Raw genomic sequence first — 26,538 nt, forward strand, 5'->3', positions numbered from 1 at the left:
GAAGAGCACACTTCTCCAGCGGGCCAGTGGCCATCGAAGGTGAGCATTTTACCACTAAAGTCCATTACGACGCAGAACTGCAGTCAGGCCAAGACCCTGGTGAGGACGACGAGCATGCAGATGAGCTTCCCTGAGACGGTTTCTGACAGTTTGTGCAGAAATTCTTCGGTTGTGCAAACCCACAGTTTCATCAATTGTCCAGTTAGCTGCTTGCAGACGATGAAGAAGCCAGATGGGGAGTTCCTGGACTGGCGTGGTTACACTTGGTCTGTGATTGTGATGCCAGTTGGACATGCTGGCAAAATCTCAAAAACTATGTTGGAGGTGGCTTATGGTAGAGCTATGAACATTCAATTCTCTGTCAACAGCTGTGAACATTCCTGCAGTCATCATGCCAATTGCACGCTCCCTCAAAACTTGAGACATCGTGGCATTGTGTTGTGTGACAAAACTTCACATTTTAGAGTGGCCATTTATTGTCCCCGGCACAAGGTGCACCTGTGTAATGATCATGCTTTTTAATCAGCTTATTGATATGCCACACCTGCCAGGTAGATGGATTATCTTGGCAAAAGAGAAATGCTCACTAAAAGAGATGTAAACAAATTTGTGCACAGCATTTGAGAGAAATAAGCTTTTGGTGTGCATGGAAAAATTCTGGGCTGTTTTATTTCAACTCATTAAACATGGGACTCACACTTTACATGTTGCGTTTATATATTTCTTTGTTCTGCGTTCACACTTATTTCCAAAGTGGTCATGGCATTAGGACACAACAGGTAGCGTTAATGCTTATTCTATCCCCATGAAATTGTTTTTTTTTTCTTTCTTCATTCGGCAGTTAAGTTGATACAAGGATAACTTGGTGATAATGCGTTTATGTAAAATCCGCCTCCTCAAATGAAGGAGAATTATCTTAGTCAAAGAGCATCAGTGCGAGGAAGAGAACATTCAAGAGTGAAGTACAGGCATCGCATCATATTCGCTCCTGATTGCAAGGGCACATGTGTTACGAGAAGGAGAGGTGAAAGCCCCTCTTGCACAGCATCACTTTTTAATAAGATAGAAGAAAAAGAATCGTTGATAATATAGAAAATATAATCACGATGCCTCCGATTATAATAATTTCTAATGATGTTGTTATGAAGAGGTTATCCATGGGTAATAACGACTGTTACTTCTTGACCGTGTCTCAAAGGACTTGTATAAGTGCTGATCGGCATTGCACCATGGTAGCAACACATGAGAGGAATTTCTATAGACAATTATGTATAGTTTGAAGTGCACCTGCTGCATTACAGCAAAGGAAGCTACCCATCTTTCAAGGATCTCACAGTAGTGTAACTCATATCATTTCATATTTATAGAGGTGTTTGTGTGTGTGTGAATTCATTGTTTAGCTATCCTAATTGAGTCTCTCTCTATATATAATGAGGTGTACCCCCGATGTAGCCTCAGCCTACATTGCACAGCGTACCCAACAAGTAGTTGAAACAGGCCTGCATGAATCTACAGTCAGTGATATTTTAAAGCCCTTTTAGTCCTAGTCACGTTTTCAAATGATATCAACTGAGTTCATAAAGGGAGTGGTATAGAATAATATCTCCTTCAAATGACTCCTCGGCGCAAAAAGGGTTAATTTATTGGGGCTGTTGCACGCCCCAGGCAGCCTACAGGATGAGTTGGTTGCGTCGTCTCTGACTGACTATGGTGAGGCTGAGGGAGGAGGAGGGAGGATACTTCTGGTTGGAGAAGCAAAAGATCCTGAACCTTCCTGGAAAACAACCTCACACATCTCACGCGCCTCTCTGCATCGAGGACGACATCGTCGCAAATTGATGGAATATTCCAAGCGCGTTTATCCGTTTGGATCATAGGGGTCAACTTTCATGTTAAAGAAACTTGATCGAATTTTTTTTTTTTTTTGGGGGGGGGGGGACTCAGATGGATTTCGTGACTAAGGTGAGGACCTTGGGTTATTGCTTTTAAGCGGCTCCAATCATTTCACAAAATTCACATAGAAATTAGCAGCTCTTTAAATTTGCACAATTTGTAGATTTGATGTAGAATACAAAACTCCCAATATTCCATAAATTGAAACTGTCGTTTAAGGTCGCGAAGTCGGTATCCTTGATTGAACTGTTGAATTATTGAAGCTACATCATTTGCTTATTAATTTATATTATTACACAAATATTTTGCCAACAAAAGCTTTACAAGCCCAGATTTATAGAGATATTTTGAGATTGCGAACATAAGAGTATTTAGGGGAGGTGTAGCCAATAGCAGGTGGTTTTATTCAAGGCCACTCTGCCTGCAGCGCGCATTGGGACTTGTTGAAGCAGAGAACAACTGTCGACAGGACGAATAGTTGGATAAATGAGTAGTATCATAACGACTGACATGAGAACGAACTCTGAACCGTCACCGTGTACTCGTTTTTTATTTTGCATCAGGGGTATATAATAACGGATAAACACAAACCAACGGAATAACCAACCGTCTATTCAACTAAATCTATGATCAGCTCGGTGTGTGTTTCGTCTTACCGAGGACGAAAGTCAGGTAACAAACCTCCGTCCAAGACATGTCTAAAGGAAGAGATGACCAGGGGGGAAGACTCGGAAAAAATTGTTATCAATGTTGGTGGCACAAGACACGAAACCTACAAGAGCACACTTAGGACCCTACCGGGGACACGCCTGGCCTGGTTAGCCGACCCGCCAGAGCCAAACGCAAACAAGGAATCCCTCCCCGTAGGACCCATATCGACAACTACAAACGAGTTATTTTTCGACAGGCACCCTGGCATATTCGCTTATGTGTTGAACTATTATAGAACTGGCAAGCTTCATTGCCCCGCCGATGTCTGCGGGCCTCTTTTTGAAGAGGAGTTGGCGTTTTGGGGGATAGATGAGACCGACGTGGAGCCGTGTTGCTGGATGACATACCGGCAGCACCGGGACGCAGAGGAGGCACTGGACATATTCGAACCACCGGACCCAGATGACACGGACGATGAACTACCCAGACGGTTCGGCATTGAGGACTGCCCGGAAAGATCGAGGGGATGCTGCGAAGTTTGCCAACCAAAGATATGGGCACTCTTTGAGGACCCCTACTCATCCAGGGCTGCTAGAGTAAGTGTACCTTTTATTTTGTTTTTGCATAATAAACCATGCTTATAAACCAGGGTCGCTACAATACTATTGTAATTTGTAGGAATAGGCTTCCTGTTCATAAACCCCCACAGTTAATCATTAGAGTAATGCAATGCAATCAACAGGTGTTCTAGAGAGCGTGTCCGCAGACGCGCCACCGACAATCAACAGGTGTGTGTGTCTGTTCTCTCAGTTGCATCTGGCTGCTGTGGAACACCAAACAAGACAAGCCGCTAGCCGGAAAGAACGCGCTGGTGTGGAAATAGCATCGTACAGAGAATGATGTTGTGTCACTAAGTTCAAAGGCATATAATTTTCCTGGGGTCGTTTAATTAGCATAGGTTATACATATGAAATCACATTTTATTGGTCACATACACGTATTTAGCAGATGTTATTGAGGGTGTAGCCCTAAATGTTACCATTAATGACATGAGGATTCTATGACTGGAATGCAATCTCTGGCATTATGTACTACTATATGGTAACACACTAAAGTAAACCATTCAAGTCCAATTCAGACGTTGAAGTCTTATAGGCCTATTTTCAAGTTCACCTATGACTGTCCCTATGACTGTCCCTATGACTGTCTGGCCCTGGCACCTTATTGTAGCAGTAACAGCCATCAGCAGCATGAATGGTTGTTATCTTTCTGTCATGAATGTGTGTCATATTGTGTCTCATGCTCGTCACTTAAAAATAGACTCTTATATGTTTTTTGTAAGTAGGCAGGTTTCCATTGACCCAGGTTTATTTGACAAAAGCAATGCCGCAAAAAAAGAATATTATTGGACACGTCCCAGCTAGCACAGTGGATCTGGGCCGATTCCGGCTGAGAGTCAGGGGAACTCGGCTGAGAGTCAGACTCGGCCGACATCATGTTGCCGATCATCGGGCCGATTCTGGTGAGAGTTATCTGGCCCAAATGTATTACTTTGGGGCTTTAGCCGATTCCTGTGTGAGTTATCTGGCCCAAATGTATTATTTGGGGCTCGAGCCGATTCCAGTGTGCGTTATCTGGCCCAAATGTATTACTTTGGGCATGGGCCGATTCTGGTGAAAGTTATCTGGCCCAAATGTATTACTTGGGGCTCGGGCCGATTCCGATGTGAGTTATCTGGCCCAAATGTATTACTTGGGGCTCAGGCTTATTGGGTCTACTCTCTGGCAGATGATTACACGGGCTGCTTTATATAATTGACATTTCATGATTTATTTTTTCCATACTCTCTCATTGTTTCTATGATAATTGTATTTTTTTAACATTTAAATGACATTTTTTAAGAGTCCTGACCGCGTTCGGGAGACCCATGAGGCGACACACAATTGGCCGAGCGTCGTCCGAGTTAGGGGAGGTTTTGGCCGGCCCGGGATGGCCTTGTTCCATCGCGCTGTAGCGACTCCTGTGGCGGGCTGTAACGTTCGTCGTAGAGAGGAGACCAAGGTGCAGCGTGGTAAGTGCTCATGATACATTTTATTATAACTCAGAACACTAAACAAAACAACAAACAAAGGAAACCGAACGTCACGTTCTGCGGGCTTTACTGAGCTGTACAAAAACAAGATCCCACAACTGAAGGAGGGAAAAAGGGCTGCCTAAGTATGATTCCCAATCAGAGACAACGATAGACAGCTGCCTCTGATTGGAAACCATACTCGGCCAAAACAAAGAAATACAAAAACTAGATTGCCCACCCCACATCACACCCTGACCTAACCAAACTAGAGGAAATAAAACGCCTCTCTAAGGTCAGGGTGTGACACGGGCCAGGTGCATGCACGCTGACATGGTCACCAGGTGTACGGTGTTTCCTCCGAAACAAAATGTGTTTTTTTGTGGATGGGTATAATTTTTATGTATAAAATAGTAATATTTAAAATGACTAAATTGGTTAATTTTGTATACATTTATTTAAATTTGCATCGGGGGGGGATTCTGGTAAGATGCCGAAAAAGTCGGCTGAATTCCGATGGACAGAAACAGGCCGATTCTGGGCAGTCATTCATTTTGATTCCAGGCCAAGTCCGACACCCGATTCCGAGTCGATTCAATCAGTTCCGGCCCCCCCCATTGCTAGCTGGGATGTAATGGAAACGGCATATATAGGAGACATTTTATCTGTACGACAGGGGTGGATTTTTATTTTGTCTAACTTTCTGTATTACAACAAATGATGATGGAAACTGTGTTTTTCCAATAAATTATTATTGTAGAATACTTTTGAAAGTACAAGGGGCACGTGATGTCATCACGTAATTATAAGCTCTATCAAATCGAATTGTATTGGTCACATACACGTATTTAGCAGATGTTATTGCGGGTGTAGAGAAATGCTTGTGTTCCTAGATATCTAACAATTCACAACAATACAAATAAATCTAAAAGTAAAATAATGCAATTAAGAAATATATAAATATTAGGACGAGCAATGTCGGAGTGGCATTGACTAAAATACAGTAGAATAGAATACAGTATATACACATGAAATTAGTAAAGCAGTATGTAAAAATTATTAAAGTGACTAGTGTTCCATTATTAACCTCTCCAGCGTCTCATCCCGTCAGCGGGATCAAAATCCAGCGAAAAATCATATCGCCAATTAGCATTAAAAAAAAATCATAAATAAAATAAAATAATTTTTTTTTTTTTTTTTTTTATAGATACACCTCTCCTGAATCGACCCACGTCGTCCGATTTCAAAAAGGTTTTACAGGAAAAGCAAATCATTAGATTATGTTAGATGCGTCCCGGTAAACAATGCTACAATTCCCTAAATTACTATCCGATAACGATTTTTTAAATTTATATTGTCAATCTAACATTTATAGATGAATATCTCTTGAGAACACCTGTCATACCAGATTTTAAATTAACTTTACTGGGTAATCACACTTTGCGATAAAAGGAGATGCGATACTCAGAAAATGAGCTAATATACAGAGCTCGGCGCCATCTTGGCACAATCGCATGTCACATCTCATCTTGTATAATATTGTCAATAATCGCCTACCTTTAGTTGTCTTCATCAGAAAGAATCCCAGGTCCACAACAGATGTATTTTCGGTCGAAAAAGTCCATACTTCACGTTCCATTAGCCTGCTGTTGGTAGCGCGTCCTTGGGCTCTCTCCAAATTCTCCGATGTGCGCAGGGCTGAAGTTTCGGATAAAATGATTCTCCCGCCTGTAGGTTTGTTCAAACATGTCAAACGTTGTAAAACATTAATCTTCAGGGCCTGTAACACCAAGAGAGCCAATAAGATTCGAGGGGGATGATTTAATTGTCTTTCAAACCGTTTCCAAAGGTGGGGGTAGACATGGCCGCCGGCGTCATAATGGTGATGGCCCATCCCCTGTGACCAATTTCCAAAGAGTCTCATTCACTGAGTTTCGACTGTATAAGGCTCAAACCACTGTGAAAAGACTGGCGACATCTAGTGGAAGCAATAGGAAGTGCTCACTGAACCATGGTTAACGGTGTGATTTATAGGGAAAGATGAGAAGTCGAGTCCACAATTCTGAATTCCACTTCCTGTTTCAATCGGTCTCGGGGTTTTGACTGCCATTTGAGTTCTGTTATACTCACAGACACCATTCAAACAGTTTTAGAAACTTTAGGGTGTTTTCTATCCATATATAATAAGTATATGCATGCCCTAGCTTCTGAGTTTGATTAGTAGGCCGTTGAAAATGGGAACGATTTTTTTTCAAAATGCGCTGTGGCGCCCCCTATCCTAGGGTATCCTCAAGAGGTTTTAAAGTGGTCAGTGATTCCATGTCTATGTCTATAGGGCAGCAGCCTCTAAGGTACAGGGCAGGGTACTGGGTGGAAGCCGGCTAGTGATGGCTATTTAACATTCTGATGGCCTTGATAGAAGCTGATTTTCCGTCTCTCGGTCCCAGCTTTGATGCACGTGTACTGACCTTGCCTTCTGGATGGTAGCGGGGTGAACAGGCCGTGGCTCGGGGGGTTGATGTCCTTGATGATCTTTTTGGCCTTCATGTGGCACACGGGAAGGGTAGGGTAGGTAGCATGAGTTTTTACTCACCAAAGTAACAACGTGGTCAAAGACTTAGTAACTTAGTTGTAGTCACAATGTGGTTACCTATAACTACAAAAGTAGTTGTGTTTTGGGGTTTTGAAATATTTATCACCTTTTTTTAGGACATCTTTGAAACTACCCACAAAGCACTCTTTCACAACATCTTATGGAGAATCTACTCTTCGTTTGCTAGCTCGAGCTGGCTAATGTTAGCCAGCCATGCTAGCATGTAATTACATTCCAGACCGAGCATTGGCAGTGGTGAGTTACAATCCACCAAGCACAAGGAGGTGTGATGTAAACAACAAATCACATGATCTTGCTCGGCTATTCCAGGCAGCTCTGACTTCTCCTCTGCTGGCAGACTTGCCTCTGGCTCAAAATGAAAGTAGAAAATCATTCTTACCTGCTCTAATTGTTTAGTACCTTGTCTGTTCTTTCATTGTCCTATATTTGTTTTGTCAACTTTTAGACCTGTTCTCTGTGAACTAAGCTACCAGAGGTTTTCAACCTTGGTTTAGTGCTCGCTATATCACTTCTGGATTAGCTACCCTCACTGATTTCCCCTCGGCTGATGAAACTGCCTCACTCTCTGAAGCACCTCTCTTCTCGGCTCTTCCTTGTTAGTTACCTCAGCTGCTCTTTACCATGGTATGGGCATCAACCGTGAATCGGTAAGTATCCGCTCTGTCTATACTTTTTTATCTGAACGTACTTTGGTGCGAAAAGTGTGAATCAATCCCAGAACAACAGCAAAGTACCTTGTGAAGATGCTGGATGAAACGGGTACAAAAGTATCTATATCCACAGTAAAACGAGTCCTATATCAACATAACCTGAAAGGCCGCTCAGCAAGGAAGAAGCCACTGCTCCAAAACCACCATAAAAAAGACAGACTACGGTTTGCAACTGCACATGGCGACAAAGATCGTACTTGTTGGATAGTTTTGTACTCGTTTCCTCCAGCATCTTCACAAGGTCAGTTGCTGTTGTTCTGGGATTGATTTGCACTTTTCGCAGCAAAGTACGTTCATCTCTAGGAGACACAACGCGTCTCCTTCCTGAGCAGTACGGCAGCTGCGTGGTCCCATGGTGTTTACACTCGCGTACTATTGTTTGTACAGATTAACGTGGTACCTTCAGGCGTTTGGAAATTGCTCCCAAGGATGAACCAGACTTGTGGAGGTCTACAATTTTGAGTTTGAAGGTAGGCCTTGAAATACATCCACCTCTAACTGACTCAAATGATGTCAATTAGCCTATCAGAAGCTTCTAAAGCCATGACATCATTTTCTGGAATTTTCCAAGCTGTTTAAAGGCACAGTCAACTTAGTGTATGTAAACTTCTGACACACTGTAATTGTGATACAGTGAATTATAAGTGAAATAATAACAATTGTTGGAAAAATGACTTGTGTCATGCACAAAGTAGATGTTCTAACCGACTTGCCAAAACTATAGTTTGTTAACAAGAAATGTGTGGAGTGGTTGAAAAATGAGTTTTAATGACGTCGGCGTTAAACTAGACATTTTGCCTATGCCGATGTTGGCATTTATAGAAAATATCGGCCGATTCCAATATGAGTACCGATATATCGTGCATTCCTAATATTTATGTCAGAGTTTACATTGTCGGGAATAGGCTGACAGGACAAGGATTGCCCTGACTTTCAAGAATGTCTGAATTGCTTCACCTTGCTCTTCTGGTTGGCTGGCAAGCTTTACCATCCAATTATTTCAGGTCTACCGGAGTGCACGTTTCACCATGGCACGGACTGTGGCAATACGTTGGCACATGAGGAATATTCGAATATGGCAAATATTTGTCAATTAATGCATTCTATCCATGCTGGCTTTCCTGGGCTACCAGAGACATGTAACAGAGAGGTGGGATGGCTGAGACATGTAACAGATTGGTGGGAGGGCTGAGGCATGAAACAGATTGGTGGGAGGGCTGAGACATGTAACAGATTGGTGGGAGGGCTGAGACATGTAACAGATTGGTGGGAGGGCTGAGACATGAAACAGATTGGTGGGAGGGCTGAGGCATGAAACAGATTGGTGGGAGGGCTGAGGCATGTAACAGATTGGTGGGAGGGCTGAGACATGTAACAGATTGGTGGGAGGGCTGAGGCATGAAACAGAGAGGTGGGAGGACTGAGACATGAAACAGATTGGTAGGAGGGCTGAGACATGAAACAGATTGGTGGGAGGGCTGAGAGATGAAACAGAGAGGTGGGAGGGCTGAGACATGAAACAGAGAGGTGGGAGGGCTGAGACATGAAACAGATTGGTGGGAGGACTGAGACATGAAACAGATTGGTGGGAGGACTGAGACATGTAACAGATTGGTGGGAGGACTGAGACATGAAACAGAGAGGTGGGAGGACTGAGACATGAAACAGATTGGTGGGAGGACTGAGACATGAAACAGATTGGTGGGAGGACTGAGACATGAAACAGAGAGGTGGGAGGACTGAGACATGAAACAGATTGGTGGGAGGACTGAGACATGAAACAGAGAGGTGGGAGGACTGAGACATGAAACAGATTGGTGGGAGGGCTGAGACATGAAACAGAGAGGTGGGAGGACTGAGACATGAAACAGAGAGGTGGGAGGACTGAGACATGAAACAGAGAGGTGGGAGGGCTGAGACATGAAACAGAGAGGTGGGAGGGCTGAGACATGAAACAGCGAGGTGGGAGGACTGAGACATGAAACAGAGAGGTGGGAGGACTGAGACATGAAACAGATTGGTGGGAGGGCTGAGACATGAAACAGAGAGGTGGGAGGACTGAGACATGAAACAGATTGGTGGGAGGACTGAGACATGAAACAGATTGGTGGGAGGGCTGAGACATGAAACAGATTGGTGGGAGGGCTGAGACATGAAACAGAGAGGTGGGAGGACATACAGGCTGTCACCAATATGTTATTGCTAAATTTTCCTACATGGGTAATATAACACTTCAACCAATATATACTTTGTCAACACAGTAGGTTTTTGCGAAAAAGTTACATTTTGTGATTGATGATAACACTTTCAAATGAGAACATCACTTCAATAGAATATAATAGCATTTGGGAGCCTAGAATTAGGAACATTTACCTTTTGATCATGCCACAACGGTTACATGTCATTAATTAATGACATCATACTGTATCACTTATAGCCAGCCTATAAATATATTCTTTGGTAGACTATAATTTGGAGAATTTCCCTTCGATTTTGCGACTACTGTAACCTATATAATAATCATATAAAGTGACCATAATAAGAACCACAAAAGGTGGATCAGGTGGTATTTTGTGTGTAATTCACTGGATCATCAGTGGAATAATTAATGTCAATATTTCTAGCCAGTTGAGATAATCTTCGATTTTCAGCTAAATATTTCCCAGAGGACGTCACATTATGAGGCAGACGTGTGAGAGAGCAGAGTGCTCCACAGTTAATGGCTAGCATCTAGCCGCTAATGGCTTCTCAACCAATGAGAGAGAGAGAGAGAGAGAGAGAGAGAGAGAAAGAGAGAGAGAGAAAAAAAAGAGAGAGAAAGAGTTGGAGAGAGATGGAAAGAAAAAAGAGATGGAGAGAGAGAGATGGAAAGAAAAAAGAGATGGAGAGAGAGAAAGAGAGAAAGAGAGAGAGAGAAAGAGTTGGAGAGAGATGGAAAGAAAAAAGAGATGGAGAGAGAGAGATGGAAAGAAAAAAGAGATGGAGAGAGAGAGAGAGAGAAAGAGAGAGAGAGAAAGAGTTGGAGAGAGAGATGGAAAGAAAAAAGAGATGGAGAGAGAGACAAAAGGAAAGAAAGAGAGAGAGATGTAAAGAAAGAGAGTGCTTATTGAGGCAAATGCGAAGGCAGGTATCAAGTTACATTATATCAGCAACTACCTCATAAATGGGAAGCAAGGCCAGGCTGCTGTATATATATTGTCATCAAGTGTATTTATCATTTGATGGACCTATGATTGCATTGCATTCAAGGAGAATGCATTACTAGCCTAAGGCTTTCGATCAGGTCTATTGACAGTTTCCTAATATTTAGCTTTTAATGCCTTGGTGGAAAGGTGCCACACCAGCCTTCTCATCTCTTTATAGAAACAGGATATTTCCCATTCATATATATTAAGTCTATAGGCCACACTGTCCTGTTCTACCAGACAGCTTAGTACCTCCTGGTACATACAGTCTGTCACAGTGCAGTGCAGAGAGCAGACAGACATCACAGTGGCTTGCAACCGTATGTCTTGTCTGCTGTCATAGCTGAGCTTCTAGAATTGTGTGTGTGTATGTATGTGTGTGTGTGTGTGTGTATGTATGTGTGTGTGGTGTATGTATGTGTGTGTATGTGTGTGGTGTGGTGTGCAGCGGTTGGAACTGGTTCAGGGATTTTTTTCTTCTTCGAGGTACAGAATCAGAACCGGGTTACGAAAGTGATCTATACTGGTCTGGGACGGAACCGTTATTTAAAAGCATGGGAATCGGAACCTGTTAGGGACCTGTTGGGGATAGAATCCCACTGACGGGATCGCTAGCATGGCGGGAAATTCAAAACAGCAAAAATCTAATAATTTCAATTTCTCAAACAATCAATTTTACACCATTTGAAAGATAAACATCTCCTTAATCGAACCACATTGTCCGATTTCAAAGAGGCTTTACGGCGAAAGCATAAAGTTAGATTATGTTAGGAGAGTACATAGCCAAAAAAGTACACACATCCATTTTCAATTCAAGGACAGGCGTCACCAAAAGCAGAAAACCAGCTAAAATTAAGCACTAACCTTTGACAATCTTCATCAGATGACACTCCTAGGACATTATACATGCATTTTTTGTTCTATCAAGTTCATATTTATATCCAAAAACAGCATTTTACATCGGCGCGTGTCGTTGAGAAAATGTGTCTCCCCCAAAACTGCCAATGAATTTACAAAAAATACTAATTAGAAAACGTGGTTAAAGTATTAAACTGTTATTCAAAGAATTATAGATTAACATCTCCTAAATGCAACCGCATTGACAGATTTCAAAATAATTTTACTGGGAAAGCACACTTTGCAATAATCTGAGTACTCTGCTCAGAAAAATACACTACGCAATACAGATAGCCGCCATTTTGGAATCATCTAAAATCATAAATAACATTAGAAATATTCCCTTACCTTTAATAATCTTCATCAGAAGGCACTTCCAGGATTCCAGGTCCACAACAAATGTTGTTTTTTTCGATGAAGTTCATAATTTATGTCCAAATAACTCCATGTTGTTCCGTGTTGTTAGCGCGTTCAGTAGGCTACTCAAAATGTAGGGTGCGGGAGGGAAAAGTCACGACGAAAAGTAAAAAAAAAAATCTATTTACGTTCGTTCAAACATGTCAAACGTTGTTTAGCATCAATCTTCAGGGCCATTTTTAACGTGAAACATCAGTAATATTTCAACCGGACCTTTCCTGTGTCTTGAAAAACGTTTTGAAAAAGGTCTCATCTCACATGAACGCGCATGAATGCTTCTCATCCGGTCTCTGTTCATCATAGACGCTTCAAACAACTTTATAAAGACTGTTGACATCTAGTGGAAGCCATAGGAAGTGCAAAATGAATCCTTTGTCACTGTGTGTTTTATTGGCAATGACTTGAAAATAGTACAGCCACAAGATTTTCATTTCCTGCCTGTATTTTTTCTCAGGTTTTTGCCTGCCATATGAGTTCTGTTATACTTAGAGACACCATTCAAACAGTTTTAGAAACTTCAGAGTGTTTTCTATCCAAATCTACTAATAATATGCATATTCTATTTTCTGGGCCAGAGTAGTAACCTGTTTAAATTGGGTATGTTTTTTATCCGGACGTGAAAATACTGCCCCCTAGCCCCTAGAGGTTTTAATAACGATCTTTTACATTCTGGGCATTTTCTTTCCAGTCCCACAAAAAACGTAACAAAGTGCCTATGCAAAGCCCTCACTCTGTCACTCAGAAACATATCCCAGTGTCTGCATGCCAGCTGGAAATCTTTGCCAGTGTGTGTGCGCGTGTGTAGGCAACTTGCCCCTCGCACGCTTCATGCTCCAAAGCATTGTCTAGTAGCTGTTATAAGCGTGGATCAGAAATTAGGGAGAGAGATGTTTCATTAGAGAAGAATGGATTAACTTTTTCAATGCTAGTTAAGGATACTTTAGTTATCACATTTCACATTGGATTTATTAACTACAAAAAGTTAAGACATGTTTTTAATTCTGATACCACTCTGCACACACACGCTTGTTAGCTAGGTAGCTCTGGTCCAACGGTAAGCCAACTCTCTGAAGTTCAAAGACATTTAAAGTTCCTTCATAGAAGCCACTCCTCCGTAGGTATAGTTCTGTGGGCCTAATTCAGATAATGTATGTCATAACAAGATGCCCAACGCTTCAAGCCAAGCCTCCATCCTCCACTCTCTCTCGCTCCCTCCAAACTCGCAAAATTTCAGTTGCATTGGACAGACAAGTGTAGGACGCGAGACGCATGTAAACAACTATAGCTTGCCTGCTCCACAGCAAGCTGCTCTATCCGCATTGATTGCGGAAGTAATTTAATGTCGAGCTAAATGTAAAATAAAATTGATTTTATAGGTTTAAAAAGGAACAGAAAGTAATGATATAAACCATAACTTTTTTGGGGGTTCAAACCGGTTCAGAACTTTATTTTACAGGTCCTCCTCTCCTGACTGCATCTGCAACCAAATTGATTGAATAGATTGCAAGTGTACCACTAGGAGCAAAGCAGAAAGTAAAAGCAGGAAGTTGTTACCCACCAATATGTGCTATGAACTCGGATAGGCGAAGTCAAGGTCTGTACTAGCATCCCAGCTAGCAATGAGGAATCGGCCCAGAAGCGGCCCTCTTCCGGGGGGGCCGGAACTGATTGAATCGGCCCGGAATCGCGTGTCGGACTCGGCCTGGAATCAAAATGAATGACTGCCTAGAATCAGCCCAAGTACATCGGGTCGTTTCCGTCTACCGGAATTCAGCCGACTTTATCGGCATCTTACCAGAATCCCCCCAGAAGCGGCCCGATGCAAATTGAAATAAATATATACAAAATTACCCGATTTAGTAATTTTAAATATTACTACTATACATTTTATACATACAAATTATACCCATCCACAAAAAAACTGTGTGTGTCGGAGGAAACGCCATACACCTGGTGACCGTGCATGCCCCTGGCCCGCCACAGGAGTCGCTACAGCGCGATGGGACAAGGACATCCCGGGCCGGCCAAACCCTCCCCTAATTCTGACGGCTCTGCGCCAATTGTGCGTCGCCTCATGGGTCTCCCGGTCGTGGCCGGCATGGGTCTCAAACCAGCATCTGTAGCAATTCAGTTTGCGATGCAGTGTCTTAGACCACTGCGCCACTCGAGGCTCCATCCACAACGTTTTTAGTGCTTATCAATTGCCTTGCACAAAGTATCAAATTACTAAAATACTATCCCAGCCATAAGCAATACTGCCGAAGGCGGCCCAGAGTCGGGCCACATGACGTCGGCCGAGTCTGACTCTCAGCCGAGTGCCCCGACTCTCAGCCGGAATCGGCCCAGATCCACTGTGCTAGCTGGGATACTCACTTAAAATGCCTTCGCTTGAAAAACAAGAAAAAAGCGGCAACATTACTGTTTGTCCCTCTTGAGATTCCGTAGCCAGTACACTTCCTCAAAATAGTCTGAATTAATCAAAGATAACTCAAGAAATCTGTCATTGATTTAGAAGTTTTCCAAGAAGGTCTTAGTCGCAAATTATTTTACTTTTTTGGTGCAGTAGTTCTTAAGTGAAAAAATATACATCAAAACTAGTCGTCTGTCATTGAACAAACAATTAATTCAAGAATTACATAATACATAATAGTAAATAAGGTTATCCAAACAATAATTACATCCCTAGAGCAGTACAATAACATACATACATACATACATACATACATACATACATACATACATACATACATACATACATACATACATACATACATACATACATACATACATACATACATACACAGTAAAAACAAAACAGCTCTCAGGCATAACCGCCTTCAAACAGGTAACACAGAGATGTCAGTCTTTTGGATGTTATTTGACTTTAAAGCCCCAGTTCTGGGTCTGAGTTTCTGTCCAACAGCAGCCTCTCCACTTGGTTTGGTATACAGTGCCTTTGGAATGTATTCATATCCCTTGACTTTTTCCACATTTTGTTACGTTATAGCCTTATTATAAAATTGATTAAATACATTTTTTTTCTCAGAAATCTACACAGAAGTCCACCTGTGGTAAATTCAATTGATTAGACAGGATTTGGAAAGGCAGGTCCCACAGCTGACGGTGCATGTTAGAGCAAAAACCAAGTCTTGATGTCGAAGGAATTGTTCGTAGAGGTCCAAGACAGGATTGTGTCGAGACACAGATCTGGGGAAGGGTATCTGCAGCATTGAAAGACCCCAAGAACACAGTGGCCTCCATCATTCTTAAGTGGAAGAAGTTTGGAACCACCAAGACTCTTCCTAGAGCTGGCCGTTGGGCCAAACTGAGCATTCTAAAGATAAGGCCCTTGGTCAGGGAGGTGACCAAGAACCTGATGGTCACTCTGACAGAGCTCTAGAGTTCCTCTGTGGAGATGGGAGAACCTTCCAGAAGGACAGCCATCTCTTCAGAACTCCACCAATCTGCCTTTATGGTAGAGTGGCCAGACGGAAACCACTCCTCAGTAAAAGGCACATGACAGCCCGCTTGGAGTTTGCCAAAAGGCACCTAAAGACTCTCAGACCAAGAGAAACAAGATTCTCTGGTCCAATGAAACCAAGATTGAACTCTTTGGCCTGAATGCCAAGCGTCACGTCTGGAGGAAACCTGGCACCATCCCTACGGTGAAGCATGGTGGTGGCAGCATCATGCTGTGGGGATTGTTTTCAGCGGTAGGGATTGGGAGACTAGTCAAATCAAATCAAACTATTAGTCACATGCGCTGAATACAACAAGTGTAGACCTTACCATGAAATGTTTACTTACAAGCCCTTAACCAACAGTGCAGTTCAAGAAGAGTTAAGAAAATATTTACCAAATAAAGTAAAGTAAAAAAAATAACACAATAACATCAAATCAAAATCAAATCAAATGTATTTATATAGCCCTTCGTACATCAGCTGATATCTCAAAGTATTGTACAGAAACCCAGCCTAAAACCCCAAACAGCAAGCAATGCATGTGAAAGAAGCACGGTGGCTAGGAAAAACTCCCTAGGAAAAACTCCCTAGAAAGGCCAAAAACCTAGGAAGAAACCTAGAGAGGAACCAGGCTATGAGGGGTGGCCAGTCCTCTTCTGGCTGTGCCGGGTGGATATTATAACAGAACATGGTCAAGATGTTAAAATGTTCATAAATGACCAGCATGGTCAAATAATAATAATCATAGTAGTTGTCGAGGGTGCAACAAGCACGTCCGGTGAACAGGTCAGGGTTCCATAGCCGCAGGCAGAACAGTTGAAACTGGAGCAGCAGCACGGCCAGGTGGACTGGGTACAGCAAGGAGTCATCATGCCAGGTAGTCCTGAGGCATGGTCCTAGGGCTCAGGTCCTCCGAGAGAAAGAAAGCAAGAGAGAAAGAGAGAATTAGAGAGAGCATATTTAAATTCACACAGGACACCGGATAAGACAAGAGAAATACTCCAGATGTAACAGACTGACCCTAGCCCCCCGACACATAAACTACTGCAGCATAAATACTGGAGGCTGAGACAGGATGGATCAGGAGACACTGTGGCCCCATCCGATGAAACCCCCGGACAGGGCCAAACAGGCAGGATATAACCCCACCCACTTTGCCAAAGCACAGCCCCCACACCACTAGAGGGATGTCTCCAACCACCAACTTACCGTCCTAAGACAAGGCCGAGTATAGCCCACAAAGATCTCCGCCACGGCACAACCCAAGGGGGGGGGCGCCAACCCAGACATGAAGACCACGTCAGTGACTCAGCCCACTCAAGTGACGCACCCCTCCCATGGACGGCATGGAAGAACACCAGTACGCCAGTGACTCAGCCCCTGTAATAGGGTTAGAGGCAGAGAATCCCAGTGGAGAGAGGGGAACCGGCAAGGCAGAGACAGCAAGGGCGGTTCGTTGCTCCAGCCTTTCTGTTCACCTTCACACTCCTGGGCCAGACTATGCTTAATCATTGGACCTACTGAAGAGATAAGTCTTCAGTAAAGACTTAAAGGTTGAGACTGAGTCTGCGTCTCTCACATGGGTAGGCAGACCATTCCATAAAAATGGAGCTCTATAGGAGAAAGCCCTACCTCCAGCCGTTTGCTTAGAAATTCTAGGGGCAATTTTGGGACTTCACCATGTTTCATTGAAATGTACAGCTGTGTGTCGTCCGCATAGCAGTGAAATTTAACATCATGTTTTCGAATGACATCCACAAGAGGTAAAATATATAGTGAAAACAATAGTGGTCCTAAAACGGAACCTTGAGGAACACCGACATTTACAATTGATTTGTCAGAGGACAAACCATTCACAGAGACAAACTGATATCTTTCCGACAGATAAGATCTAAACCAGGCCAGAACTTGTCCATGTAGACCAATTTGGGTTTCCAATCTCTCCAAAAGAATGTGGTGATCGATGGTATCAAAAGCGGCACTAAGATCTAGGAGCACGAGGACAGATGCAGAGCCTCGGTCTGACGTCATTAAAAGGTAATTTACCACCTTCACAAGTGCAGTCTCAGTGCTATGATGGGGTCTAAAACCAGACTGAAGCGTTTCGTATACATTGTTTGTCTTCAGGAAGGCAGTGAGTTGCTGTGCAACAGCTATTTCTAACATTTTTGAGAGGAATGGAAGATTCGATATAGGCCGATAGTTTTTAATAATTTCTGGGTCAAGATTCGGCTTTTTCAAGAGAGGCTTTATTACTGCCACTTTTAGTGAGCTTGGTACACATCCGGTGGATAGAGAGCCGTTTATTATGTTCAACATAGGAGGGCCAAGCACAGGAAGCAGCTCTTTCAGTAGTTTAGTTGGAATAGGGTCCAGTATGCAGCTTGAGGGTTTGGAGGCCATGATTATTTTCATCATTGTGTCAAGAGATATAGTACTAAAACACTTTAGTATCTCCCTTAACATAACAATAACGAGGTTATATACAGGGGGTACCGGTACAGAGTCAGTGTGCAGGGGTACAGGTTAGTTGAGGTAATTTGTACATGTAGGTAGGGGTGAAGTGACTATGCATAGATAATGAGGGGGGTCAATGTAATAGTCCGGTGGCCATTTGATTAATTGTTCAGCAGTCCTTTGGTTTGGGGTAGAAGCTGTTAAGGAGCCTTTTGATCCAACACTTGGCACTCCGGTACCGCTTGCCGTGCGGTAGCAGAGAAAACAGTCTATGACTTGGGTGACTGGAGACTCTGACAATTCTATGGGCTTTCCTCTGACACCGCCTATTATATAGGTCCTGGATAGCAGGAAGCTTGGCCCCAGTGATGTACTGGGCTGTATGCAGTACCCTCTGTAGCGCCTTATGGTCAGATACCGAACAGTTGCAACCGGTCAGGATGCTCTCAATTGCGCAGCTGTAGAACGTTTTGAGGATCTGAGGACCCATGCCGAATCTTTTCAGTCTCCTGAGGGGGAAAAGGTTTTGTCGTGCCCTCTTCATGACTGTCTTGCTGTGTTTGGACCATGATAGTTCGTTGGTGATGTGGACACCAAGGAACTTGAAACTCTCGACCCGCTCCTCTACAGCCCCATTGATGTTAATGTGGGCCTGCTCTAGCCCGCCTTTTCCTGTAGTCCACGATCAGCTCCTTTGTCTTGCTCACATTGATGTCCTGGCACCACACTGCCAGTTCTCTGACCTCCTCCCTATAGGCTGTCTCATCGTTGTTGGTGATCAGGCCTAACACTGTTGTGTCGTCAGCAAACTTAATGATAATGTTGGAGTCGTGTTTGGCCATGCAGTCTTGGGAGAATAGGGAGTACAGGAGTGGACTAAGTACACACCCCTGAGGGGCCCCCTGTGTTGAGGATCAGCATGGCGGATGTGTAGTTACCTACCCTTACCACCTGGGGGCGGACTATCAGGAAGTCCAGGATTCAGTTGCAGAGGGAGGTGATTAGTCCCAGTGTCCTTAGCTTAGTGACGAGCTTCGTTGGCACCATGGTGTTGAACGCTGAGCTGTAGTCAATGAACAGCATTCTCACATAGGTGTTCCTTTTGTCCAGGTGGGAAAGGGCAGTGTGGAGTGCGATTGAGATTGCGTCATATGTGGATCTGTTGGGGCGGTATGCGAATCGGTGTGGGTCTAGGATATTTGGGAGGATGCTGTTGATGTGAGCCATGACCAGCCTTTCAAAGCACTTCCTGGCTACCGACATCAGTGACTACCGATGACTTCCTGGCTACCGACGTGATTACCGCTACGGGGCGGTAATCATTTAGGCAGGTTACCTTTGCTTACTTGGGCACAGGGACTACGGTGGTCTGTTTAAAACATGTAGGTATTACAGACTCAGTCAGGGAGAGGTGGAAAATGTCAGCCACTAGGAGCGCCGCCTCTGCATGGTCATTTTCTTGTTTGGTTATGGCCTTATACAGCTGGTTGAGTGCGGTCTTAATGCCAGCATCGGTTTGTGGTGGTAAATAGACGGCTACGAAAAAGAAAGATGAAAACTCTTGGTAGATAGTGTGGTCTATAGCTTATTATGAGATACACTACCTCAGGTGAGCAAAACCTCGAGACTTCCTTAATATTAGATTTCGTGCACCAGCTGTTATTTACAAATAGACACAGACTGCCACCCCTTGTCTTACCGGAGGCAGCTGTTCTATCTTGCCAATGGACCGAAAACCCAGCCAGCTGTATGTTATCCATGTCGTCGTTCAGCCATAAGATATTACAGTTTTCAATGTCCCGTTGGTAGGATAGACTTGACCGGAGCTCATCCAGTTTATTATCCAATGATTGCACTAATCACCCAAGACTGTTGGAAAAGCATTCCAGGTGAAGCTGGTTCAGAGAATGCCAAGAGTGTGCAAAGCTGTCATCAAGGCAAAGGTTGGCTACTTTGAAGAATTTCAAATATAAAACATATTTTGATTTGTTTAACACGTTTTAGATTACTACGTAATGCCATATGTGTTATTTCATAGTTTTGATGTCTTCACTATTATTCTACAATGTAGAAAATAGTACAAATAAAGAAAAACCCTTGAATGAGTAGGTGTGTCCAAACTTTTGACTGGTACTTTACATATAACTTGGAATAAAGTGACTTGGCAACAGGATAGATAATAAACAGTAGCAGCAGCATAAGTGGTGAGTCAAAAATTGTTATTACTAGGGTAATTATTAGGTTAATTACTGCTCATGAAGAATGTTTCTTTTCACTATTAAATCAGATATTGTCTTTCTACTTTTTGGCCATTCTTTTCACTTGAGCACCTTGTTTAAATGGACCTGTTTGATTGTGTAATGGAGTGTTTGTTTGTGTAATGGAGGTCTGGAATGTTCTACATTGCCATGGAGGATGTGTAACCAGGCCAGTACTGTACAGCTCGGCATGGCACCCTTTGGGTCAGTATGGTGAAAAGGGTACTGTCAACACAGCGGGCGGTAATAGCTGGTGAGTATTCTCTCTCTCTCTTCGAGGTGGGAGGTAGCAGATGGGGAGTCCTCACAGATTCCCATCACTTCCAGCTGTTTAGCTTCACAGTCTGTTAGCAGCACGGTGACACTGTTTCAGACAGACTTGTGTGGACAGCCTTGTGTGGACAGCCATGTGTTGACAGTCTTGTGTAGACAGTCTTGTGTTGACAGCCTTGTGTAGACAGTCTTGTCTGGACAGTCTTGTCTGGACAGTCTTGTGTAGACAGCCATGTGTAGACAGCCTTGTGTTGACAGCCATGTGTTGACAGGACAATGGAATAACAGCTGGAGACGTAATAAGAGCAGTCACTGCTGATTTCATGTCAAACTGGATCATATATCTGTAGTGAAACAGGTAGCAGTGAACCCAGGTACTCCTACTGTCTCTCTCAGTGAACCCAGTTAACCCTACTGTCTCTCTCAGTGAACCCAGGTACTCCTACTGTCTCTCTCAGTGAACCCAGTTACTCCTACTGTCTCTCTCAGTGAACCCAGGTACCCCTACTGTCTCTCTCAGTGAATCCAGGTACTCCTACTGTCTCTCTCAGTGAACCCAGTTACTCCTACTGTCTCTCTCAGTGAACCCAGGTACCCCTACTGTCTCTCTCAGTGAACCCAGTTGCTCCTACTGTCTCTCTCAGTGAACCCAGTTTCTCCTACTGTCTCTCAGAGAACCCAGGTACTCCTACTGTCTCTCTCAGTGAACCCAGTTTCTCCTACTGTCTCTCAGAGAACCCAGGTACTCCTACTGTCTCTCTCAGTGAACCCAGGTACTCCTACTGTCTCTCAGAGAACCCAGGTACTCCTACTGTCTCTCTCAGTGAACCCAGGTACTCCTACTGTCTCTCTCAGTGAACCCAGGTACTCCTACTGTCTCTCAGTGAACCCAGGTACTCCTACTGTCTCTCTCAGTGAACCCAGTTGCTCCTACTGTCTCTCTCAGTGAACCCAGGTACTCCTACTGTCTCTCAGAGAACCCAGGTACTCCTACTGTCTCTCTCAGTGAACCCAGTGGCTCCTACTGTCTCTCTCAGTGAACCCAGGTACTCCTACTGTCTCTCTCAGTGAACCCAGTTGCTCCTACTGTCTCTCTCAGTGAACCCAGGTACTCCTACTGTCTCTCTCAGTGAACCCAGGTACTCCTACTGTCTCTCTCAGTGAACCCAGGTACCCCTACTGTCTCTCTCAGTGAACCCAGTTACTCCTACTGTCTCTCTCAGTGAACCCAGGTACTCCTACTGTCTCTCTCAGTGAACCCAGTTACTCCTACTGTCTCTCTCAGTGAACCCAGGTACTCCTACTGTCTCTCTCAGTGAACCCAGGTACTCCTACTGTCTCTCTCTGTGAACCCAGGTACTCCTACTGTCTCTCTCTGTGAACCCAGGTACTCCTACTGTCTCTCTCTGTGAACCCAGGCACCCCTACTGTCTCTCTCTGTGAACCCAGGTACTCCTACTGTCTCTCTCTGTGGACCCAGGTACTCCTACTGTCTCTCTCTGTGAACCCAGGTACTCCTACTGTCTCTCTCAGTGAACCCAGGTACTCCTACTGTCTCTCTCTGTGAACCCAGGTACTCCTACTGTCTCTCTCAGTGAACCCAGGTACTCCTACTGTCTCTCTCTGTGAACCCAGGTACTCCTACTGTCTCTCTCTGTGAACCCAGGTACTCCTACTGTCTCTCTCAGTGAACCCAGGTACTCCTACTGTCTCTCTCAGTGAACCCAGGTACTCCTACTGTCTCTCTCTGTGAACCCAGGTACTCCTACTGTCTCTCTCAGTGAACCCAGGTACTCCTACTGTCTCTCTCAGTGAACCCAGGTACTCCTACTGTCTCTCTCAGTGAACCCAGGTACCCCTACTGTCTCTCTCAGTGAACCCAGTTGCTCCTACTGTCTCTCTCAGTGAACCCAGTTTCTCCTACTGTCTCTCAGAGAACCCAGGTACTCCTACTGTCTCTCTCAGTGAACCCAGTTTCTCCTACTGTCTCTCAGAGAACCCAGGTACTCCTACTGTCTCTCTCAGTGAACCCAGGTACTCCTACTGTCTCTCAGAGAACCCAGGTACTCCTACTGTCTCTCTCAGTGAACCCAGTTGCTCCTACTGTCTCTCTCAGTGAACCCAGGTACTCCTACTGTCTCTCAGTGAACCCAGGTACTCCTACTGTCTCTCTCAGTGAACCCAGTTGCTCCTACTGTCTCTCTCAGTGAACCCAGGTACTCCTACTGTCTCTCAGAGAACCCAGGTACTCCTACTGTCTCTCTCAGTGAACCCAGTGGCTCCTACTGTCTCTCTCAGTGAACCCAGGTACTCCTACTGTCTCTCTCAGTGAACCCAGTTGCTCCTACTGTCTCTCTCAGTGAACCCAGGTACTCCTACTGTCTCTCTCAGTGAACCCAGGTACTCCTACTGTCTCTCTCAGTGAACCCAGGTACCCTACTGTCTCTCTCAGTGAACCCAGTTACTCCTACTGTCTCTCTCAGTGAACCCAGGTACTCCTACTGTCTCTCTCAGTGAACCCAGTTACTCCTACTGTCTCTCTCAGTGAACCCAGGTACTCCTACTGTCTCTCTCAGTGAACCCAGGTACTCCTACTGTCTCTCTCTGTGAACCCAGGTACTCCTACTGTCTCTCTCTGTGAACCCAGGTACTCCTACTGTCTCTCTCTGTGAACCCAGGCACCCCTACTGTCTCTCTCTGTGAACCCAGGTACTCCTACTGTCTCTCTCGTGACCCAGTACTCCTACTGTCTCTCTCGTGACCCAGGTACTCCTACTGTCTCTCTCTGTGAACCCAGGTACTCCTACTGTCTCTCTCAGTGAACCCAGGTACTCCTACTGTCTCTCTCTGTGAACCCAGGTACTCCTACTGTCTCTCTCAGTGAACCCAGGTACTCCTACTGTCTCTCTCTGTGAACCCAGGTACTCCTACTGTCTCTCTCAGTGAACCCAGGTACTCCTACTGTCTCTCTCAGTGAACCCAGGTACTCCTACTGTCTCTCTCAGTGAACCCAGGTACTCCTACTGTCTCTCTCAGTGAACCCAGGTACTCCTACTGTCTCTCTCTGTGAACCCAGGTACTCCTACTGTCTCTCTCTGTGAACCCAGGCACCCCTACTGTCTCTCTCTGTGAACCCAGGTACTCCTACTGTCTCTCTCTGTGAACCCAGGTACTCCTACTGTCTCTCTCAGTGAACCCAGTTACTCCTACTGTCTCTCTCAGTGAACCCAGGTACTCCTACTGTCTCTCTCAGTGAACCCAGGTACTCCTACTGTCTCTCTCAGTGAACCCAGGTACTCCTACTGTCTCTCTCTGTGAACCCAGGTACTCCTACTGTCTCTCTCAGTGAACCCAGGTACTCCTACTGTCTCTCTCAGTGAACCCAGGTACTCCTACTGTCTCTCTCAGTGAACCCAGGTACTCCTACTGTCTCTCTCAGTGAACCCAGGTACTCCTACTGTCTCTCTCAGTGAACCCAGGTACTCCTACTGTCTCTCTCTGTGAACCCAGGTACTCCTACTGTCTCTCTCAGTGAACCCAGGTACTCCTACTGTCTCTCTCTGTGAACCCAGGTACTCCTACTGTCTCTCTCTGTGAACCCAGGTACTCCTACTGTCTCTCTCTGTGAACCCAGGTACTCCTACTGTCTCTCTCAGTGAACCCAGGTACTCCTACTGTCTCTCTCTGTGAACCCAGGTACTCCTACTGTCTCTCTCAGTGAACCCAGGTACTCCTACTGTCTCTCTCTGTGAACCCAGGTACTCCTACTGTCTCTCTCAGTGAACCCAGGTACTCCTACTGTCTCTCTCTGTGAACCCAGGTACTCCTACTGTCTCTCTCTGTGAACCCAGGTACTCCTACTGTCTCTCTCTGTGAACCCAGGTACTCCTACTGTCTCTCTCTGTGAACCCAGGCACCCCTACTGTCTCTCTCTGTGCGAGCACAGTACGGTTGCAGCGAGCTCAGAGCTGTGTACGTCACCTTCCCTGGGAGTGTATAGTAAAGCAGACCCCGTTAATACAGCCACCTTCCCTGGGAGTCTACAGTAACTTGACCTGTCATAAACCCTGTTCTTCATTTGAACAGTACGACCCTGCCTCACACAGGAAGCGGCGCAGGTCCTAATCCAGGCACTTGTCATCTCCCGTCTGGATTACTGCAACTCGCTGTTGGCTGGGCTCCCTGCCTGTGCCATTAAACCCCTACAACTCATCCAGAACGCCGCAGCCCGTCTGGTGTTCAACCTTCCCAAGTTCTCTCACGTCACCCCGCTCCTCCGCTCTCTCCACTGGCTTCCAGTTGAAGCTCGCATCCGCTACAAGACCATGGTGATTGCCTACGGAGCTGTGAAGGGAACGGCACCTCCATACCTTCAGGCTCTGATCAGGCCCTACACCCAAACAAGGGCACTGCGTTCATCCACCACTGGCCTGCTGGCCCCCCTACCTCTGAGGAAGCACAGTTCCCGCTCAGCCCAGTCAAAACTGTTCGCTGCTCTGGCACCCCAATGGTGGAACAAGCTCCCTCACGACGCCAGGACAGCGGAGTCAATCACCACCTTCCGGAGACACCTGAAACCCCACCTCTTTAAGGAATACCTAGGATAGGATAAAGTAATCCTTCTAACCCCCCCCCCCCTAAAATATTTAGATGCACTATTGTAAAGTGGTTGTTCCACTGGATATCATAAGGTGAATGCACCATTTTGTAAGTCGCTCTGGATAAGAGCGTCTGCTAAATGACTTAAATGTAAAATGTAATGTAAATGAACATCAATACTTCTTACCCCATTGAAGCTTTTTCATAGGCCTCCCATCCCCAGCTTGGCGTTACGTGTTTCATTTGACTTGTATAACACTGAGGGATTCTTCAGTCCAACATGGCAACGCACCCTGGAAAGAGTCTAACACTGGCAACTGTTCAAACATTGTGACACTGTTTAAATTCTCTGATACTTAATAGTCAACGTTAATATCTTTGTTTGTGCGTTCCAAATTTCACCCTATTCACCTATATAGTGCACTACTTTTGAACAGGGTCCATAGGGCTTTGGTCAAATGTAGTGCACTATATAAGGACTAGGGTATCATTGGGAACACTCCCCTGGTAGACTCTGTTGTCACGGTATAAACAGACAATCAGATCAGTGCTATCCAGGGGAATAGCGGATGTTTTGGGGGTATTGGTTGGTGACACTGCATTGGAGCTGTCAAATCGCTGAGCAGCTGCTCTTGCTGTCATTGTCACAAAGCCATACCTGCACCACTTTCTTTAGAAAATGTAGGAATAATATAATTCTATAAATAATTTACGCTTAAATGGAAAAATCATGAAACAAAAATAATGAGGATTTCTATCAACCTAATCCAGGGGTGGATTACATCTCACATTCCAGTGTTCGAACTTGTAAACATAGTCTGCATTCGATTTCTGTTCATGTCCGCATTAGGTATAATGCCGGGAGCCACTTGTGGATTTGACAGCTCGCAGTTACACCTCATGCGCATGTTGGCTAAAGCATATCTGATTGAATGGAACCCTAACACTCTCACCCATGAGTACAGATAGTATAGACGTCTAGGCTTGGTCTCTTTCACACACTGGCTAAAAGCCTAGGTAGAAAGGGTCATGCAGACAGACAGACAGACAGA

General features: G+C 44.6%; 1 protein-coding gene across 1 annotated transcript in view; it reads left to right on the plus strand.

The window, feature by feature from the left end:
• The first annotated feature begins 1,737 nt into the window (after positions 1-1,737).
• Positions 1,738-26,538, plus strand: part of kcnc4 (potassium voltage-gated channel, Shaw-related subfamily, member 4) — a 67,802-nt gene continuing 43,001 nt past the window's right edge. Inside the window, exon 1 of the mRNA XM_014134361.3 lies at positions 1,738-3,140. Coding sequence (XP_013989836.1) covers positions 2,520-3,140 — 621 coding nt within the window. The 5' untranslated portion in view covers positions 1,738-2,519. The remainder of the gene's footprint in view (positions 3,141-26,538) is intronic.

The sequence above is a fragment of the Salmo salar genome, chromosome 13 (assembly GCF_965601325.2).
Source record: "Salmo salar chromosome 13, fSalSal1, whole genome shotgun sequence".
NCBI classification, from domain to species: Eukaryota; Metazoa; Chordata; class Actinopteri; order Salmoniformes; family Salmonidae; genus Salmo; species Salmo salar.